The 16058-nt window shown below is 40.9% G+C and overlaps 1 protein-coding gene across 1 annotated transcript in view; it reads right to left on the bottom strand.

Moving 5' to 3' along the window:
- Positions 1–16058, bottom strand: part of UTRN (utrophin) — a gene marked incomplete at both ends in the record, with an annotated part of 311326 nt that overhangs the window by 280697 nt on the left and 14571 nt on the right. The window contains one exon of the mRNA XM_079550328.1: positions 7212–7273. Coding sequence (XP_079406454.1) covers positions 7212–7273 — 62 coding nt within the window. The remainder of the gene's footprint in view (positions 1–7211; positions 7274–16058) is intronic.

The raw sequence follows: 16058 nt of genomic DNA, 5'->3' as shown, positions 1-16058 counted from the left end.
TACATAAAAGTTATCTCATCGCTAAGCACTCCAAATAAAAGCCCGCCAGTTTGTCCTCTGCCACCTTCTCGTTGTTTTATTTGGTACTTCTCTAGGAAAGGAGGACATAACAGAGCACAGGATAACAAATGCCTAGAAGCCCTGCACCAAGTGTTAGCACACACAGTATAAACATCACCAAGGCTCTAATGCTCTTTCAGCAGAACACTGCTTTCTTAAAAATAGTGTTTGTGCCATCTGTGAGAGAATTTCCCAAATATAACGGAAGATAACGATTCCTTAGGAAAAGGTCTCAATTTGCCCATGCTGGATGAGTGAACTTTGTCTAGAGCGACAGAGCAAAGTTCCGACAAGCCGTGACAGATCTGACTCCGCAGATCTAAATTAAGATATAGGGCATCATGTTTCTTGTGCTGACTGTGGCTCCTACCTGCCAAGTTCAGGAACAACACGAGAGTAAAACAAGCAATCTGAAAGCTTGGAAAAGGAATACCTTGAAAAATAGGAACATGAAAGCCAGCAAAGTCTGACCCTTTGCCAAGAGATAAAAAGGGCAAAACGGGGCAAAAAGATGCCAAATGAATCAAAACGAGTCAAATCCTGTAAGGGATGAGAAGATGAGATCTCAAGTGGGAGATGGAGAAAGGAAGGAGGGACAGACCACGTGTGCAACTTTGACAAGAAAAACTGGGTCTCATTGGATAAGTAACTAAGTGACAAAGAAGTGGGAACAGAATTAGGCAGTATGATAAAAAAAATCCAGATTTGCCAGAATTTGCTGGGCAGTCAAGCTCTCAAATGCAGGAGGTTGTAACAGTAAGTGAGGAGAAAAGAACAGAGTTAAGTAAGTAGGAGCTGTAAAGAAACAGGGCAGAAAAGTCTGTGCTCACAGGGTGTAAAGCGGGAAATAATACTTGCTGTCTCAGTGTGCCTATAAAATCTAGCAACCTTCTAGAGTTTTCCACTCCAAAAGTGCTAGTATCCTGCCACTATGCTGTTTCTCAGCTGAAATGTCACAGGTCTTCAAGATTTATCTACACACCCCAAAGCCTGCTGCTATGCCGTTCTAATACACTCCAATTGCAATTATTTTTAAAGCCTAAAAAAGTAAAAATCAGAGTTGAATACAAAGTCTCTGTTCACTCCCACTAATTACATGCAACAAATACTGCACGCATCTGCATTATTAAGTGATTTCTCTATCTTCTCCTGGATTAATCTAGCACACAGACTGGATCTGCTGGAGGAGCAAACCACTGCTGTGCAGAGAAAGATCCAGAAGTCCTGCCTTATTTCACGATGTGGTAAAAGAAGCATTTATTAAGCACAGGTGAATACTGCAAAAAGACAGGTGCTATGGATGATAGAGCAGAAATCTATCCTGTGGAACTAGTTTCAAGCTCTACTTTTAGCCAAAAGTTCTTCTGTGACACTAAAAAGTAAATTTTTAATCTACTTCTGTGAACATTACTGAAAGAAGCGGGGTACGAACAAGCAGTGATTTCACAGCCAAGATATTAAAGTCAGAATCCTCCTATTTTATAACCTAGGGGCATTGACTAAGGAGCTGTGGATCATCCGGCCTTTGCGGTTTGGGCTGTACCCACATGTCAGGCGAGCTGCAGTCATCACTGCATCAATTTGTAGAGCTGGTTAAAGAATGCAGTTACATTTCATGGGAGAAAAAAAATCACTTTTCATGTAAGTTTCCCTTGGAAACTCTGGCTTTCTAGTGAGATCTATGATTTAATGCATAACCTATAAGTAACCAGTAGCTATGTGCAAAAGAGAGAGACGTCTAAAGACCACTTATCCTTGTCTTTGTTGACACAGGCATCATCTTCCCCAAGTCTCTTCCCTACGCTGATCAAGCCCCATCTCAAAATCTAAAATATATATATTTTTAGATGGTTTGCTTCAGTTTGCAGAATAAATTATCTGTCTGAGCCAAAATATGACTCAGAGCTCTAGATTATGTGAAGACATTACAAAAATACCCAACTCTACATATCTAGCCAACATTGATGGGACACTGAAAATCAGTTTACCTTTAATATTTATCAATATTTGCAGTGGCTGTAAACACAAGACAACACTCTTGCATTGCAGAAAAGTGTTCTGAAAATATACCCATTAAAATCTACAAACAAGTAAACCACAGTCATCACATAAAGGAAACCAAGGAAGAATCAATGATACTAAAAATAATTCTTTGAAAGAGTAGATAACAGCAGGACAAGGGGAAATGGCTTTAAGTTAAAGGATGGAAGATTTCGGCTGGATGTCGGGGGGAAGTTCTTTACAGAGAGAATGGTAAGGTGCTGGAACAGGCTGCCCAGAGAGGTTGTGGATGCCCCGTCCCTGGAGGTGTTCAAGGCCAGACTGGATGGGGCCCTGGGCAGCCTGGTGTAGTATTAAATGGGGAGATTGGTGGTCCTGCATGTGGCAAGGGGGTTGGAACTCAATGCTCCTTTAGGTCCCTTCCATTCTGTAATTCTGTGATAAAAAGGTTTAGTAACATCGTGTTTACTAAGTTGATTCATGTGGTTATATATTCAGCAAGCACAAAAATATACTGGATAATTGACTCACTGAGCATAACCCATCCTGAATTCAAAGTTCAACAGAAAAAGCAGTACATGGCCCTTCTCACTTACGAAAACTTTAGTAGAGCATACAGGGTAAGAACATGAATTTCAGCATTTTTTTCATTTTTTATCTCTTGAATTTAGAACCTGAACAGATTTATTTATTTTAATGTACAGCCATAAATACATAGCCACAAAAATAAACAAAACTAATGTAAGAAGTGACATAGGAATGAAAAGGGGATAGGGAACACAACTCTGGTATATTTCAAGACCGTATATTAACTATACATATAAGTAGGCTATGTGACAGTGAAACAGCTAAGTCTAAGTCATGATGAAGACTGGAGCAATGGAAAAATAATAAGGACAAATATCATATGTATGGCTTAATATAAAAATATGCTGAAATATTTTTGGGCTGTCATCATGATGGGGGATTTCAACCACCAGGATATCTGCTGGCAAAACAACAGGGCAAGCTACAGGTGATCGACCAGGAGACTCCTGGAGTCATAGAATCATAGAATCACCAAGGTTGGAAAAGACCTAAGAGATCATCCAGTCCAACCGTTCACCTATTCCCAGTAGCTCCCACTAAACCATGTCCCTCAACACAACATCCAGTCTTTCCTTGAACACCCCCAGGCTCGGTGACTCCACCACCTCCCTTGGCAGTCCATTCCAGTGCCTGACCTCCCTTTCTGAAAAGTAATACTTCCTCATGTCCAGCCTGAATCTCCCCTGCCGTAGCTTGAAGCCATTCCCTCTGGTCCTATCACTAATGACACGAGAGAAGAGGCCGACCCCCAGCTCACTACAACCTCCCTTCAGGAAGTTATAGAGAGCAATGAGGTCTCCCCTGAGCCTCCTCTTCTCCAGGCTGAACATTCCCAGCTCCTTCAGCCTCTCCTCATATGGCCTGTGTTCCAGACCCCTCACCAGCTTTGTTGCCCTCCTTTGAACACGTTCCAGGGCCTCAATATCTTTCTTGCAGTGAGGGGCCCAAAACTGGACACAGTACTCGAGGTGCGGCCTCACTAGTGCTGAATATAGGGGAACAATCACCTCTCTGCTCCTGCTTGCAACGCTGTTTCTGATGCAAGCGAGTCCATTGATAATTTTCTGGTTCAAATGTCGGAGAGATCGACTAGAGGTGCTGCTGGATCTAGTGCTCAACAATGTGGAGCAGATCATTAAAAATATTAAGATCGAGGCAGCTGGGGCTGCAGCAACCATGCCCTGCTTGAGTTTGTGATTTCAAGGAATGTGGGACTGGCAAAGATTGGAGTCAGGACTCTGAACTTCAAGCGATCAAACTTCATGATGTTTTAAGGAATTGCTGGATGAGAGCATGGACTTGTGTTCAATCCTGAGGCCCCCAACACAGGAAAGATGTGGAGCTTTTGGAGACAGTCAGAGGAGGGCCACAAAGATGATCCAAGGGTTGGAGCATCTCTCCTGTGGAGATAGGTTGAAGGAAATGGCATTATTCAGCTTGTTAAAGAAGAAGGCTAGGGGGAGACCTCACTTCAGCCTTCCAATATTTAAAAGGAGTTTACAAACATGAGGGAAATCAACTTTTTACAAGGGTAGATACTCATACGACAAGGGGAATGGTTTTAAACTAAAGAGAGATTTGATGAGATGTCACAGGGAAGTTTGTTACTGAGAGAACAGTGAGGTGCTGGAATAAGTTGCCCAGAGAAGTTGTGGATGTCCCATCCCCGAGGTATTTAAGGTCATGTTGGATGGGGCCCTGACCAAGCACTTGATCTAGCAGTTGGCAACTCTTCCTGTAATAGGGTGCTGGAATTTGATGATCCTCGCGGTTCCCTTCCAACCCAAGCCATTCTATGATTCTGCATTGACATTTTTTTCAATATCAAATCTGTACTGATTAAACCTCTACAGATTTTACAGTAGTTATAATTTACAAAACAGCTATGTTATTTTTTGTTCACAATTATACAGAATATTTGTGCTACATGACCATCACAAACTTGTGAGTTGTATACGCTGCTCTTCTGAGGTGCACATTTCTACAGCAAGCACTGAGGTTTGGCTGAGTTCATTCACTGACTTCAAGTCCCCAACCGCTTTAAATTACTTATCCCTTCACTTCATAAGGAAGTACAAGATGCATTTCAAGTTAAATGTGCAAAAACCAAGTTACTGTACTATAAAATAGAGCAAGAACTTGCATTTTGCTGGATAGGTGCCCAAAGCAGCTATTATTATCTTATAGCACACTTGAGCTTTACTGCATTGCACTCACCTAACTACTCTCTGATGAGAGAAAGGAGAGATATGCTTCCTTTCTAGATCCTTCGTGTATCTCTACTGGATTTACTTAATCAAGTTTGGCAATTTTCAGTACATTATGCAATGGCATACAAAAATCCCAAAGCTAGAAAAATAGGCTGTAAAGCCTGAGCTACTTAGTTTTTATTTATGCATCTAGATGAAGGGGCACTATAACATAGTCAACATGGAAGGACAATTAAAATTCTTCGAGTGAATTTTGCATTTCCATACATTCCTCAGTCACCGTTTTATTTTCTGCCACTTAAGTCTAACACATTCATCCAACCTCCAAAATCTCAGTCCTACTAAGCAGCACGCTCAATCTAGTTCACAGAAAATTAATTTTAAACAAGGCAAAAAGCTTCAATAACAATGTAACTCATCCCTGCCCATTTTCAAAGTATAGTTGAAACTAGACTCTTACAGGAGGAGATTTCTGCTTCACATGAGCAATTTCCTTGTAATTTGAACACTAGTTCATAAATCTTCCTAAGCCAAGATCTTGACATGGCAAAGTGGGCATGATCAAGTTTGAATTAGATGTGTGAGGTATGTCCTTAAAAATAAATCTCTTTAATTATTAACAAGGCTTACATAGCTAGAGGTACTTTAATGGGCCTCGAAGTTAACAAGTTATTCTAAATACAACTACTATCTTACCACAGCACCTGGAATTCCCTGCCACAGGGCAAGCAGGATCCATATGAATACATAACATAATAGGAAAAGCCTTTTAATATAACATACCCATGGGTATATAAAGGCTGAAAACAATTGTATTTATTTCCATAAAAATATAAAAATTTAAATATAATATTATATATATATAAAATAATATATAATATATAATATTATATATATAATATATATATAATGTATATAATATAATATAATTAAAATATAAAAATAAAAATAAAATAATCCATAGAAAGCCATGTCTGTAACATGTACAAACAAGTCACATAACACATTCTCAGAATCACCATCATTTCCAAGATCATGCCTTGTCTTTATGACAAGGTAAGTTTCTTAAAATAGGCCTTCCTTTCCTACCAAGTTTTCACTCCTTACACAAGCCTGCCCTGCCTAACTGCTCCCACAGAACCATTCCTCTGTTTCAGCACCAAAGGCAGAATAGAGAGCAATCATTTATGTATACACGTTGCTCCCCTAAAGAGGAAGCTAGACAAGCATGCCTTGGATAAGGAGTGCAGCATATCAGTTTTCAGCCAAAACAAACCTAGGCCAAACTGAATCAACTGAGGCCACAAACTTTGCATTGCCTGGTGTCTGATTGCACAGGAAGCTCGGGAGGAAGGTAAAACTTTCTTTTTAGGCTGACCAGGAATATCAGAAGGGCAAAGCTGCAGAGGCAGCTATCCATTGCCATAGCACTGTCACAGTGCTATATTTAAAAAGCACCAAAATATTCCTTCTAAACTCACATTAACTTTTGGGATTTCACATAAGGCCCTATTCAAAGCAGGATAACTAGCAGTTATCCTTATTCCACTCAGCACCATACTGGCTAGAGAAAAAGAAAACAAGAAAAGAAAAACAAAAAACATGGTTGTTCTCTGATTGTAACCCATGTTCCTTTGCACTTCCTAACTGTAAACCAGAGAAACCTCCCACAGGCACCACACTCTTGGGCAATGCTTTTTTTTTCACTATTAGAATGGCATAAAAAGTGGGCTTTAAATAGCACCCCAAAGCAACCACCGCTTCCCTTCTCATCCTGAAATATAAAACAAGAACCTCAGTAAGTGTCAAGTCAATACAGAGAATTAAAACAGGAAATGTACAGCATGAGAGCCAGAGAGAATTCAAAATGAGCAAGCAATTAAACAAAAATTCAGTCAATACTTAAAGTGGCAACACCAGGTGGCCTCAGATAGAGGTTTCCAGAGTGTTTTAGATGTGCAAAGCTGACTCAGCAGCACAGAGTAAACACAGCAACTGCTGCACAGAATCTACTTTAATACACTCAGAAAGCTGCATGCAAAATAAACTGTTTAAAGATGACTAAAAACTAGACACCACCATGCAGATAATGGTGTATTTTAACAACAACAAATAGAATCTATCATTCTGAGCTCTTAAACAAGGTATGCAGTATGTTGGTTTTGTGGAAAATGCTTATGTGTGTGGTGAAAATGAAGAAATAAACACTGTTTTGCCTAGCAGATGCATGCTTTCATTAAATATTTTGACACATTTTACTAGACACATTCTACAAAAGAGCCAAGTATATTTAATCAATACTGTTCTAAGCAATGAATAAAAAAGAATAAAGTGTTTTCAAACCAGTGTTACCTTGGAAAACCGAGCATTGATCCATTTCGTAAACGTCTTTTTCTGTACATCATTGTGTTCATCTGGAGAGAGACAAGAAAGCCAAGAGTGAGAATGTATTGTTCTTCATCTTAGCTTGTTAAAAACGAGTAAAACTAAACACCACCTAAACTCAATAGCAGAAATATCTTTATCTGTAGAAGCCTACACAAAACTCTGGTGAAGTTTCAGCTTTGATGGAAATTGTGTCTCTTTCGCATTAAGCTCAGCTCTGCAGTGCTCCCCCACTCTGAGATGGACAACAACACACATACCAAAATCACAAACTTCCAACCTGGTGAAGAGCAGCAGCCTAGGACACCACAGCCTTCTAATCAACAGTCTGTCAACACTTCTTTACTCTGATGCATTACTTCACAAGCTGCTAAGGTCCTTACTGAAGCTTTTGATGCAGATAATAGCCTCCTTCAGCAGCAAAGCTGCTGGGACAACCCTGGAAGCACTCACGTGCTAACCCACCTCCAGCTTGGTTTTACAGCTGAATCGCAAGGTGAATGAACTGTCACTAAGCCGTGTGTGAAAGGGCTGGGCAGCCAGGCAGGCATCTACTGGTGCAGCACCAGCACACCTCAACCTGGGACCCAGTGGGATGAACAGGAAGGACAGGAGAAAATCTACAGGTCAAAGCACAGGGAGGAGCTGCAGCCTGCAACTCAGCAAAGAGAAGACTGCTTTCCAGCCTGTTTTTAACAACGTCATTTGGGAGTCAGCTGTAATTTTAGACATAGTCTCTTATGAGGTGCGTGCTTGACACAGAATATCAGAATCAAGATTTAAACTCCATATATGTTAAACATTTTGACTTTTTTCCTGCTCCAAGTTGGTGTCGTGGGTTTGTTTGTTGTTTGTTTGTTTTTTTCTTTGAGACAGGACCAATCTGTATTATTCACTGATACTGGTAGACCAAAAAATTAGCCTTATACAAAGTTCAGTCCCAAATTCTGTCCACCTACTACTAATAATGCTTCCCATTCACATTAATTGCAAGTACTATCTGTATCAAACACACTGAGATGTAAAAATGTCAATCTCTTTTTAAACATCAGTCAGTAAGTTCCATCCTTCTACTGAACCCCTCCTCCCCTCCAAGAACAGTACACGGGAAGTCTCCTACTCCCCAGCATTATATTAGCTTCAGCTGGCCAGGCCATGCTCCTGCACCTGTCTCCCAGCTCTAGCGTCCAAAGCTCAGGCTCACTTCAATTTATGTGCTTAGACTGTCCATTGCCGTAGTATGTGTGACATTTACTAAAAATCCAGCCCCTTTTCCCCCATTTCAAGAAAAAGCTTCCTAGGGAGAGAGAGAGAAACAAACAAAAATCCCACAACTGTCACAAATTAACTTGATGTGCAATGGAGGCAGAAGTGATATGGATTTATGGATCCCATTATCTCTCAGTGTCCTTTCTAGTTGAGCAAAGAATGAGAGTCCTCACTACCCTCATCTCTCCAAAGCATTCTTGGTCAGCAATAAAACCAACAGGAGATGCTTTCCCACTTAAACTACACTTCCACATTTGCGTTATAAAAACCTTCTGAAACTAGGATTTTTGTAATTGGCCATTATAGCTAGGGTCATGTCAAGCTTTCTGCTATAAATCACTGGAAAACAATCTGAAACCAATATAGTGCTGCTTTGTTAACAACAGCAACAAGTTATTTTATCCCTCAAATTAATTTTCTTTAGATTCCTATGAGTCTGTGAAGTTAATCCCTGGAGGCTGTCATAAGGATTCCAATAACAAATTAGTCAAAAAACAGTATTACCATTCAGTGAAGCACATGGTACTACACACCATTTTTCACACAAGACATTAAAAATGTCAGCAAGTTGTAGCTGAGTGAAAAACAAATTTACCAAGTTGCTGAAACACTTGTGTTTCCTTTCACACTGCTGTAGCCTCACACTGAATAGAACTGCATAGCAGCGAAGGACAGAGTGTGGGCCAACTTTTACTTCATCATCGTACCAATTGTTTCCTCTGAAAAAATATGGCTCTGCATGCCCTCCAGTCACTTAATGGGCTTTTAACAGTCAATGTCAGAACAGTTTGTTCCTTTAAGAGGAAGTAAAAAGAAACCAACATGCACACAAAATTAAACTCTTATGATGACAACAGAAGGAAAAAGCTTCCTATTCTGGATGTTGGCTTCTGTTATACAACATGATGCACATCTATGCAACAGAGGTACTCCCAAAACAAATAGCTCATGTGAGCTAACGCCCTAACTCTCTCCTGGCAGTTGATCACCCACAGCAGTCACGTTTACAGTCTTACATACCTCCTCCACTCTGAGCACTGTCCCTTAATTCCACTGAGACAGCCGAATGTGAAGTTTAGGTTCAAGCTGTTACCTTACAATATGTTCAGGAGCAAAAAGGAATCCAAATGAACTAAACACAGAGAGATAAAAAACAAAAACCTCACTGGATTCTGCTTTGCCCTTTATTTAACCTCTGCTTCATACTGAGAGCCAGCTCCATTATTCCCCCAAAATGCATTATGTGGTTACATGACGAAACCATGCTATTCAGTTTTTGAAAGACAAAAGTTATCGCACCCAAAGTAGCTGGCAGAGCAGCACTATGATGAAAGCGCCCTGGAGAAATGAACAGACTGAACTAGGTAAATCCTGTATCTCACCTGCCAACCAGTTCAAAACAAGTTGCCAATGGCCAGCTCACATTTTAAGACTTAAGTTTGCCTTCCTCACTTCTTTAAGTTCTCACTTCAGTGTAGAGAAGGAATTTAGAAATAAAAGAAGGAATTAGCCTGTGGCTTCCAGTTAAGGCTCTAGGAATGTAACAAAGTCAGAAACAACTCTTTGCCTATACCTCTGGGCAGGCAAGAGTATCTATCACAGGGACAGCCCCACCCAGGACTAGCACATCTGACAGCCTCGCATTCACAGAAGGAATAGGTGCTCCTATTCTTGTGTACAGGATTTTTTTGACTGAAAAGCAATCTTGAAAGTAACCATCCTTTTGTCAAAGCAACTCAGACTAATTCACATCTAAAGACACACAACTAAGCATTGAAAATTTGAAGCTGGAAACCAGAGCAATTTTTATCTCCGCTAGAGACGCAAAGCCAAGCAAACTACAAAGCACTGGAGTTCACAACCACATGGCTTAAAGAAGAACTTCCAACAGTCAGCGGTGTAGTAGGACTTCATTAGCAGCTCTTTCCTGTGTTGTCAATGCTTTTAAAAAAAAAAAAAAAAAGCGCAAAACTTAGGGTTGTTGTGCAGGCCCCTTTCTCTTGCACTACCATTAGAAACCAATGGCTGCAGCAGCAAGCTGTTCACTCTAAGTTTCTGCCTTCCCACTGCATCTTCAGTCCCCACCATCAGTGGCCAGCACAACGGTTTTCTTCATTCCTTCCCTCACAGCAAATTTCAGCAGTTGGGCAAGAACTCAGCTGTAGCAATGGTTCCTCTAACAAAAGAGTAATGGCACCTGCCTACGGCAACAAAACGCAGTTGCCCAATTCATAAATTCTCTGTAGAGACCAAACTATGAAATAAGCACTACTAAAAGAAACACAGATCAAAAAAACCTTATATCTCAACTCCCTGGTGTTTCCCAAACACCAGCCGAAACAAAGCGCTACAGAGTAGTAACGAAGAACCCCTGTGGTTTTCACTCAAGTGTGCTGTGAGTATAAGCTAAATTGGATTTACTTCACAATAAAAAAAATCCCCCAGCAACTGATAACTAAGAAGAAGGAATCCTCACAGCTGAAGCAATATTAAAATAGTCGTTCCCATACCTCCCAGCAAAAACAATCCAACGCTCCATGCTGCTGGCCTCAGCACATTGGAATGGTATTTAAAGAGAGCACAAAGCTCTCAGACAGAAATAATGCTGTAACACCACACCACAGGCCTGCTCAAACTCCCACGCTCACCAGCCAGCCACCTGACTGCTTCCATGTCATGATTCTGCAGAACCGAGGCTTCCAGGCAAAGCACCCCCACTACACACACAGGGCTGCTCTGGAGGGCACATGACAGCTTTCTATTCTCAATGGGACAAAAGAGAGTGACAGGAGGCCAGGGCGTAGGTGGAAGGGGTTGAAGGAACACACCTTAGGCCCAGTCCCTTCCCAACCAGGCCTCACAGGTCAGCCCCAAGCTGACCCAGTTTTGGCAATTTGTGGATGCTGACAGTGGGAAGCCAGCTACAAATGAGAAAACGGAGACACTAGAGTGACAGCAAGTTCTATGATCAGAAGAAAACTCCTGATCCTCCAGGCAGAGCTTTCCAATGACACATTCCCCATTCTGGTCCAACAGACCCTGAATTTGTGGTCAAGCTAAGCGGCACCACCTCTCAGTGGAAGATTGCCCTGCAATATCTTTGGATGTGATACAAATGCATTTTGATACACACTTCACAAACAGCCAGTGATCACATATCTGAAATTGAAGTTGGAAAAGTTTCCAATAAAAGCTTAACGTTTTAAAGCAAGTTTCTGAAATTTTCTTACAGCAATTTGTTAGAGTAAATCGTATGTCAGAGCAAAGGGTTTCAGCTACCAGCAAAGAGCACTGCAGGGGGAAAAAAAGAATAAAATAAAGGTATCTCAAATACCTTTATAATGACAGCAATTGCCTTGGATAATATGTGCCTTGTAGATATCTTAGGACAAGCTTCACCCATAGAGACAGAAGGATGAAGTTCCTCTTATCACCATGACTCAAAGTGGTCATGACAGGGAAGACAACTGATGTTATCTACCTGGACATATGCAAGGCCTTTGACATGGTCCCTAACCACAACCTCATCTCTAAATCAGAGAGATTTGGCCAGTGGAAGCCGGTAACAAGCAGCATCCTCTAGGGGTCCATGGTGGGTCCAGCACTTCTTAACATCTTTATCAGTGAAACAGATGATAGGATTGACTACACCCTCAGCAAGTTTGCTGATGACACCTAGCTGAGCAGTGTGGTTGATACAGGAGAAGGAAGGGATGCCAACTAGAGGGACCCCAATAAACTCAAAAGATGGGCCCTTGTGAACCTAATGAGGTTCAACAAAGCAAAGTGCAAGGTTTTGCACTAGGGTCAAGGTAATCCTAGGTATGTAAACAAACTGGGAAAATAACTTCTTGACAGTAGCCATACTGAGAAGGACTTAGGGATCCCAGCTGACGAATAACTTAACATGATCCATCACTGTGTGCTTGCAGCCTGGAAAGCCAACAGTATCCCAGGTTCCATTCAAAGAGGACTGGCCAGCAGGGCAAGGGAAATGATTATCCCCCTCTACTCTGCCCTTCTGAATCCCCAGATGGAGAACTGCATCCAAGTCTGGGACTTCCAACACAGGAAAGATGTGGAGCTTTTGGAGAGGGTCCAGAGGAGGACCATAAAGATGATCCAAGGGCTGAAGCATCTCTCCTGCAAAGACAAGCTGAAGGAAATGGCCTTTCAGCTTGTTAAAGAGAAGACTTCAGGAAGACCTCATTGCAGCCTTCCCATATTTAAAGGGAGCTTATGAGCATGCATGAAATCCACTTCTTACAAGAGTAGATTGTGATAGGACAAGGGGAGTAGATTTAAACTAAAGGAAGAGAGATTTAGATGACATTTTGGGGGAAAGGTTTTTTTGTTTTGTTTTGTTTTTTGTTTGTTTTTTGTTTTGGTTTTTTTTTTGTTTGTTTGTTTTTTGTTTTTTGTTTTTTTACAGAGAGAGCGGTTTAAAGTGCTGGAACAGGTTGCCCAGAGACCTTGTGGAAATTCCATCCTTGGAGGTGTTTCAGGCCAGGTTGGATGGGGCCCTGAGTAATCTGATCAAGTACTTGATCTAGTTGTTGGCAACCCTGCCTGTGATAGGGGTGTTGGAACTTGATCCTTGGGTTCCTTCCAAGTCAAGCCATTCATGATTCTATGATCCTAGCCAGCATGTCTGGCACATGGAAGAAGAGGGAAAGGGGAATAAATTCCTGACCAAAATTTGGCGATTTAGATGTTTCTAAGCAAACAGGATGGCATTGAAAGAGGTGCAGTAAATCAGAAGGCATAAATAAGAGAGTAGTGAATACAAACTACATTTACTACAGCTCATTTTATTAGGAACACAAATTAGGTCTTCATATTTCTGAGTGGTTACAAACAAAATAGAATTACTTTCTACAAGTTCATGTTAGCCATCTGCTCTTTCTTCTCCGTCCAAATTAGAACTATTATTAGGCTCACTTGCATTTGTGGAGGTGATTCACAGGATGTAAGGTCATAGGGATCATTGTGAACATCTAGTACAATCTCCTGCATAACACAGGAGCCATTCCCACAAAAGATCCATCTGCATACCAGAAGGCATCAGACACATGACAGACTAAAGATCCTGCACAAACCTAAGCAAGCAGCACTGCCACGGCAGAGAAGCAAGCCAAGCCACAAACTGTATGCAGATCTCCCTGCTACTTACAGCAGTTTCAGAACGAAACAACATCCCAAACAACCTTTTTTAATGGTCATGATACAGAAGACTTAATATGATTTTCCCATTATGTCATACCCTATGACAAAATTTCTTAAAAAGAATAACAATCTTGCACATAAGAAAAAAATATTTTTTCAGAAGTTTTAATAATTGACTGAAAAAAGATAGATCTGATGTGGCAGAAGAAAATGTAGAAATATCCCAGAGACAACTTCTCAGAAGTACTATCAGAGCTGCAATATACTCCATGTGCTGTTCTTCACACTCCTGGAGCTCTGCCCAGAACCCACATCATTTGCGCCAAGCCAAGAAAGCCGACTTGCTGTTAGCTTCAGATGACAAAAAAATAGCAGCTGGATAGATTATGTTTTTTCTTTGACAGGTAGGTAAGGACAAAAGCACACTGCAAAATTCTCATTTGAAACAGGGAACCTTCTATTCCCTCATAGTCCAGAGACTTTTATCCCAACGCTGTTAAACCAGACATTTTCCTATCCTCCTTTTTCTAATTTTAAAGGCTGCAATTTCCAATTCCCCTCCTATTCTGTCTTCTCACAACCTTCTCTTCAGAGACATCAATATTTTTCCCAGGCTATCCCATCCATCTCTCCCTATCAAAATCTCCTACCACCAGAGCCCTTCATCTTTCCTGTTATGAGCCTCTGTTGGTCAACAGCTTTTCGTAGACAGATAGAAATCAATTCCTGAGAAGTAAACTGATAGTAACCAGCTCACACGTATCATGCTCCAAATTCTTAAGCAGACAAGCCTCCTGCAGATGACTATGGGGAGCGTCACCATTGTCAGCTATTCCTCATTCCTCTGTCCCCTCTCTGCAAGCTCCCATCCACTTCTTGCACACACCAGGTTCTGACAGCACATGGTTGGGTATGCGCTAGATTGTACCCCCTCTACACACAGGCCCCTCCACACAAGGCAAGAGAAAATACATCTACATTCCCTTCAAAAAGGGAAAAAAAAACCCTCAGAAGACATGTTGCAGTCACTTCATCAGCACTGTGGATCTTTGCTGGACACTCTTTCCAGTATAACCATGTTTCTTTTATACTGGGGAGTTCAGAACTGGACTTAGCACTCTAGGCATGGCCTCACCAGTGCTGAGAAAAGAGGAACATGTCCAAGAACACATAACATGCTTATGGTAAAGAATAAAAACAAAGCAAGTTCCTCACAGACTGAGCATTGCTTCTGCCAAGTACACTGCACGACCTTCTTTCATAAACCTGCCAGCATCCACCTTAAAGCTCATCAAGTCACTTGCTGGAAAGCTGCTCATTTACACAATTTCACCAAACTAGTAAGAGCAGAGGAAAGCTTCTACATTCTTCTGTAGCTAACTTGTAACACTTGCAACACAACTACACATTCAGGACTTAACACCAAACCATATTACTCCTACTAATCCTCAGTGCAAGTAATGCTTGAAGACAAAATACAGACAGAAAGCTCCAAATAGGAGGTGTTCCTCAACTCAAACTACTGCACACTGACCTCAACAACAAAGCTGAACTTAGATGTTGCAAAAAATCAAAATAAACAATCCATACTTTATTCCTCTACTTGCTTCCAGATATTTTAAGTTTGAGCTTCATTAGCTATTCCATTATTTTGTCAAGGAACACAATCATGCTGATGCCTGTAAATTATTTACCTCAGCCTATTAACCTTTGTAATTACTAAGAGGAAATCTGAAACGCAGAAGGCTTAGAGGAAGTTCATAAAATCTATTTAACCTAGCAGTGTTCTAAACTTAAAGGAGAAGCAGATGAAAAAAATGAATTGGATAACTGAAGAATCAAAGTCCAAAATCTCTTAGAGCAAGCCACACCAAGTATTCTCTCATTCCTGCTCCTAAAATGCTACAGCAATTCACTACAGAAACAGGGACCATTAGTACACCCGTTCCTGTATTTGTGTGATCTACCAAAAATAAATTCAGTGTTGTTCTGCCACCTGTACTACTAAGAAAGAAGAAGCGAAAATATGTCTATGTCTCGAGATAAATTATTTCATTTCACAACCACATTCTTTTGCTTACCAAGGAAAAGTGATACTGTGTCACTGGGTATTAGGAAGTCTTTCTGCAGAAAACATGATCCAGTGCAGAGCTTTGAACAGTTTGCTTGGAAAAAAATTACTGTTCAGCTTCAGAAAAAAAGAAGTACCTCAGTCAAAGGTGTCTTATCCAATTTACGTATTTACTGAGACATCTTAATGTGGAAAAAACAAAAGATAAAGCAGAATGAAGTATTAAGAATGGTGCCTTCTTACAGCTTCTAGCAAATCTGTGGTTTTATCAATCTACCAGAAGGCTAAGGCACTGCTAGTTCTGCATC

The sequence above is a fragment of the Tetrao urogallus genome, assembly GCF_951394365.1.
Source record: "Tetrao urogallus genome assembly, chromosome: 2".
Taxonomy (NCBI): Eukaryota; Metazoa; Chordata; class Aves; order Galliformes; family Phasianidae; genus Tetrao; species Tetrao urogallus.
Note: the sequence above shows the minus strand (reverse complement) of the source record. Positions and strands in the feature narration are given on the sequence as shown.